The following is a 6194-nucleotide window of genomic DNA, read 5'->3' as shown; positions in this document are numbered from 1 at the left end:
ATAATCACGGTCCCCCTTAACCAGTAAAGCTAGGTCGCCATAGAACATTTGGCTTAAAATTCATAGCAATCATGGGTCAATGCCTTAAAATATGTGTCCAGGCTACTTGATAGTCGAAACAAAATAGTTGAAAATATGCCACTTCTATGTTCTTTTACATGTATTTATATCTAGTTGGGTTTTACACGTAGTTAACAAAATCCGTCAGGAATTTAGACAAAATTACAACATCCGTCAGGAATTTAGAAAAAAAGTTACTACATCCGTCAGGAATTTAGACAAAATTTACAACATCCGTCAGGAATTTAGACAAAATTTTAGGATTACAAACTCTAATGAAGCAGTAAATATTGACTGTTTTTGTGTAGTTGTAAACAAACCGAAAGGGCTTCCGCCTTCTTCCGACAGTTTTCGTAAATCCTATCGTGGTACATTTTTTTGTCATGTGACACGGTGTTAGGCACTCGTTACCGTCACGCCATTTTGAGGAGATAACAATATGGTGACTCGCGTACATCTCACTGGGTCCGTAACAATTTAGAACATACTTGATTACCAGTAGACATTGTTTGTTTTGGGTTTTTACGTCACATCGACACATTATAGGTCATATCGCGACGTTCCAGCTTTACTGGGTGGAGGAAGACCTCAGGTGCCCGTCCGTGCATTATTTCAGGGCACGAACGGGCACCTGAGTAGAACCCACCGACGTTCCGTAAGCTAGCTGGATAGCTTCCTCACATGAAAGAAATCCAAAGTCCCCCTGTCGGGATTCGAACCCACAGCGGTGAGGGGCAAGTGGTTTGAAGTCAACGACCTTAACCACTCGGCCACGGACGCCCCCTGACCAGTAGACATGAAACATGATGAATATTAACATAATTAGCAACATTTGCACTATATTTTATAGTCATTAATCTTGTCAGACCATATTGAAAACAAGGTGTAAAGAAGGCGTGGATACGTTCCCTTGTTTTGATTTAAGGCTTAAAGCCTTAACTTGCAGGAACCAAACGTGATTGGCCTCTGCCATCAGTAAAGAGCTAGGCCAGGTTGCACTTCCTTGCAATCTGACCACGCTCTTATACCGTTGTTTGAAACTCTCTTTTTTTAATTTTGATAATTCATTACGCAATTTCACAGGTTTAACACTCATTGAATTTGCATGTTTGATTACGCTTTAAATATTTATATGTCCTTTTTTCAGGCGGGGACGATATTGTCAATGGAAACATTAAAATCATTTATGGACTTATCTGGAGTTTGGTACAAAGGTACCAGATTTCCGGAAAGAAATCAAAAGCGCCACCTAAGAAATTAATGACAATTTGGTTCCGATCATTACTTCCGGAATTAGATGTCACAAATTTTACCACAGACTGGAACGACGGTGTAGCGTTACAAGTAAGTTCTTGCTCTCTTCTTATTCATTAGCCGTAATCCTATTGTCAGAGCATTATAATGAAAATCCTTACGGTGTAGCGTTACAGTAAGTTTTTAATTTATACTATATTATTTTTAATATACTTACTGAAAAAAAAGCCAAATTATAATGAAATCATTGGCAGATGGCTTGCTGGTACCCAGACGAGAAGTCCAGTACTTCCCGTTTGGTCAAATTTTAAGCTCTTTGTTATGCAGACTATATTTCCGGTTTTCATGATTAAACTTAAACATAAAGCAGACGACATTTTTAGCAGACGTCAATTTACCCAGCATGCAAACGATAAAATTCGTTCATGAATTTGGTCCGTACCTCCGATGAGGTTACTAAACGACCATAAATTTGATGAGGCAATAAGCATATAGACACACTCTCAAAGATTTGCATCTCGAAGCAGTCACATTCCTAATTAATTACTCAACTACTTAAAAGTTCTATGATTTAAATAATTCTGATCAAATTTTGTCATATTGTTTATATGGAAAAGAAAACTTTGATATAATCATAGATTATAGGGTTTTCTTGCTGAAACTGTATCATCCGAATCGTTTCATATCCGTCTTGTAAGATTTCAGCCCCGGTAAATAGTTTGTTATTTGTTTTACAATAATGTAATTCATTTCAGTGCATTGATAGACCATCTTAAACCAGGAGCGTCCCCGGACTGGAGAAAACTCAGCCGAAATAACAGGTCAGTTAAGTGCTTAAAGTATTTAAATCGAGATATTATTTTTATACATTGTAAAAATACTGCAACTTTGTGTTATGGTCAAATTTGAAAGTTTCCATTGTAAGGTTAAAAGATTTCAGGATAAAATTGAAGAGGCGATGTCAATTGCCACAACATCCAATGGTTAAGGAATCAGTTAACCAGCCGATAATTTGTATCTTCTCAATGTGAGATTTGGCGGGAAATAAATATTTGCTTATTGAAGCAGTTTTAAATATGACACCATGAGCTAATTAAGGTAAAAAATGTGTCCCAAATTGTCCACATGGTTCATGTAATAGATAATAGTATTACATTAACTATCCGAAAATAATACCCGGATGTCAGGCAGGTTAAACTTGTTTATATAATTAGTAAAAGGACAAAGACCATTTGTAAACTAAGATGGGAAAAAGAAGGAAAATACCAAAACGTGTCATTATTAACATATTTTTGTCATCCAAACCACAGGTGTTATATCTCTGCCAAAAATAGATAATATCAAGTTTGATCGGATGAATTGTATACTGTCTTGTACTTCAGGATTGAAAATTGCCGACGAGCAATGGTGATAGCGAAAGAACAACTGAACGTACCACGTGTTATTAGTCCTGAAGATTTTGCAAATCCATCTCTCGATGAATTGTCCAGTATGACTTACTTATCATATTTTGTAAAGCACGAATCCCCGGGCTACTATCACACCCTTAACTGGGCATGTAAACAGTTGAGGACCACAAATATAACTAATCTATCGTAAGAATAAAAATATTTATAAGTTATAGCGTATTATATAACATGATAGTGGTGTGGCCCGCAGTAACGATTTAGGTCTCATGGTTCGACCATACTGAACATACCAAAGACCAATCTGACTAAAGTTCAGATCTACTTATTTCTTACTGGAGCGTTATTTAGAGCAGATTTTAATCAGATTGATCAAAGGCCATTATGGTACAAGCGCCCTTCTTTTGTTTGCTGCTACTTAGCAATAGAGGGTTGTTCTTGAAATTGTCGTCTGCGAGACTTTGTCGTCTGCGTCACTATAATGTGACTGGGTGGGGTATTATATAGAATTATTATATAAAATATGATATTACGTTGAAACAGCATTATAAGTTTTAGCATAATGCATCCTACTTCATGTTTACAATGTTGCATATATAAGTAATTGGAAAACCATTTAGAGAAGATGATTAAATTCAAATCTCGTTAACTTTGCATAATTTTTCATTCCACAAACTTGTAACAATTCATTTGTCTATAGGTATTCTGATACAAAACCATGTGTTTTAAATGTCGTTTATTACAACTTTTTTTACCTTTTTTTCTTTCATTTTTTGTTTTTCTATAATTCTTAAATGTTGTCAACATTTTCATTGGAATAATTGTTTCAGAGTATGCCTCCTCATAAAAAAGTAACTTGAATGTTATACATGCAATTTTAAGGAACTGAACCGAATTCCTCTAATTTTCTTTCGCGAGTCACGTGAAGCTCAATCAGGGGAGGATAATCAATGATGTTTTAATGTCTTCTGCTTTTTTTTCAGACTGACTGGAACGATGGTTATTTTCTATGTGCAATAGTTCACTCCCTTGGTGGAAGTATTCCAGGATGGCCTAACCTGGATAGGAAAAATAAAGAAGAAAACTGCCAAAAAGGTAAAAAGTATACATGGTATAAAAAGTAGTCCACAATGAAATTGGTTTTTTTTTAAATAATCAACTCTTGTAATTAATGTGAGCAAGTTTACTAACTATGTAGTCAGCTAGTATTTATAAGGGCAAACAAACTTATATGTTGTAAGTTTAAAGAACAGAACTGAGCAGGCTAGAGTTATTCACTTACTGACAACAAAAACACATTTGTACTTCGGTCAAATAATTTTAATTCGAATACAATCAACTATGAATACAGAGATCAATCGCATATAGAGACCATGCTTAACGTTTGCAATGCGATGCATCAAAACTGTGAATAAAGGTAACCTGTCTACATTGAAGGGCCATTCTCCTAGTTTTTGTTGTTATAAATAGAATGATTGTACGTATAGTGACTGAACTGACGCTGTTGTATTCAGTTACAATTTATTCAGTTACAATTTATTCAGAGTTACAATTTATTCAGTTACAATTTATTCAATTACAATTCTAACATGATTTTAGAGTAATACTAATATACGGAGAGGATAGTTATTCATTGTTAAATAACTGTCTATAAACAGTCAAATATGTCAACCCAGCAGAGCGGAAGTAACTTCCGCTGGCTGTGTGGCACAGTGGTTATCGCGTCGGACCAGTAATCGAAGGATTGCTGACCGCGTGGGTTCAAGCCCTGTCAGCGGCAACCCGTTGTGTTTTCCATGAGCGAGTAACTTTACATCCATTGCTTAATATTGATTGGTTCCAATGGAACGAATTCGATAGTGTTTCATTAAGCTAACAATGAACTAAAATAAATTCGGAATGGTTTCCGCGCTTCATTGCCGTTGGGCGAAGGTTGCAAAAACGCTCTACACTGTATTGAGCAAAGACGGGTCGCAAAACAGCTCTGCCAAAATAAATTTGTATAAACTAAATGACGTCAGTGGTATTTCTTTGTGTCACGTTCGAATCAATTTTCATTGTTTTTTCAACATTTATTTGGTTTATTGTTGTGTTCTTTGCCTTATGTCGCTGTTATGCTTCTGAGATTCAAACTCCATTAAAGTTGTGTGAATAGCCAATGAACACCGCTAAAACCGACATTATTTCTGAAATAGTATACAAATAAATTATATTATAAAACATTTCTTTCAGGCATTGAAGGTGCTAAAGAACTAGGAGTCGAACCTCTTATATCGGCCAAAGAGTTAACAGATCCAAACATAGACCACCTAAGCATAATGAGTTACCTTTCAAGGTTCGAGTCCGTCCAGCCAAGGAAGAGTAATGCCGAAAAATTACAAATAAGATTCAACTTTGACAACATAAAAACAGGCACAACAGTGAGTACCTAGACACTAGTAGACTTTTGAAAACAACAAGGACGTTGCCTTTCACCATGAGGATAATTATTAGTTTTCTGTCTTTATTTTATAGTACGATTTTTGTTTTTTTTTTGTGCGTCATTGTCTTCTTCACATTTTTTTCCGTGTACTGCGTTAGTAACGCAGTATAAATATGGTGATAAATACTGCAAAATCATTCATTACTCGCACATAACATGTGAATTATTACTCGAATCTTGAATATTTTACTTTTCTTTAATAAAATTTCGTATATTTTCTCAAGTTTGATTTCCTTTAACTATTTTGGCTTATCTGGTGCCATGCAGCTTTATAAAGATCCCTATGATTTTTAGGATCGTTGAATGTCCGTCGTCCGTCCACACTTGTTCGTTAACACTCTAGCGGTCACATTTTTGCCTCAATCATCATCAAACTTTGTCAGGATGCTTATCTAATTGATAGCTCGGATGAGTTCGAACATGGGTCATCTCGGATGAAAAACAAGGTCACAGGGGCTAAAAATAGAAAAACCTTGTTAACACTGTAGTGATCACATTTTTGACTTAATCATCATCAAACTTGGTCAGAATGCTTGTCTAGGTGATAGCTCAAATGAAAGCGAACATGGGTTATCTCGGATGAAAAACTAGGTCATAGGAGCTACAAATAGAAAAATATTGTTAACACTCTAGTTGCTACTGTTTTGATCCAAATATCCTGTAAATTGGTCTGAATATTGTTTTAATGATGTCTAGGTCAAGTTCGAATATGGGTCACCTGGGGTTAAAAACTAGGTCACACTGCCCAAATATGGAAAAACCTTGTTTACATTTTTGACTTAATTATCATCAAACTTTGTCAGGATGCTTGTCTAGGTCATTGCTCGAACGAGTTCGAACATGGGTCATCTCGGATGAAAAACTAGGTCACCGGAGCTAAAAATAGAAAAATCTTATTAACACTCTAGTGGCTACTGTTTTGATCCAAATATCCTGTAAATTGGTCTGAAAGTTTGTTTTGATGATTTCTATGTCAAGTTCGAACATGAGTC

General features: G+C 35.6%; 1 protein-coding gene across 1 annotated transcript in view; it reads left to right on the top strand.

Moving 5' to 3' along the window:
• Nucleotides 1–1207: 1207 nt before the first annotated feature.
• The window catches only part of LOC132720348 (filamin-B-like), a gene marked incomplete at its 5' end in the record, with an annotated part of 18238 nt that continues 13251 nt past the window's right edge, over nucleotides 1208–6194 (top strand). Inside the window, 5 exons of the mRNA XM_060704472.1 lie at nucleotides 1208–1403; nucleotides 2070–2135; nucleotides 2697–2910; nucleotides 3704–3815; nucleotides 4953–5140. Coding sequence (XP_060560455.1) covers nucleotides 1208–1403; nucleotides 2070–2135; nucleotides 2697–2910; nucleotides 3704–3815; nucleotides 4953–5140 — 776 coding nt within the window. The remainder of the gene's footprint in view (nucleotides 1404–2069; nucleotides 2136–2696; nucleotides 2911–3703; nucleotides 3816–4952; nucleotides 5141–6194) is intronic.

This window comes from Ruditapes philippinarum, unplaced genomic scaffold (genome assembly GCF_026571515.1).
Source record: "Ruditapes philippinarum isolate M1 unplaced genomic scaffold, ASM2657151v2 ctg2730_1_1_1_1, whole genome shotgun sequence".
NCBI classification, from domain to species: domain Eukaryota; kingdom Metazoa; phylum Mollusca; class Bivalvia; order Venerida; family Veneridae; genus Ruditapes; species Ruditapes philippinarum.
Note: the sequence above shows the minus strand (reverse complement) of the source record. Positions and strands in the feature narration are given on the sequence as shown.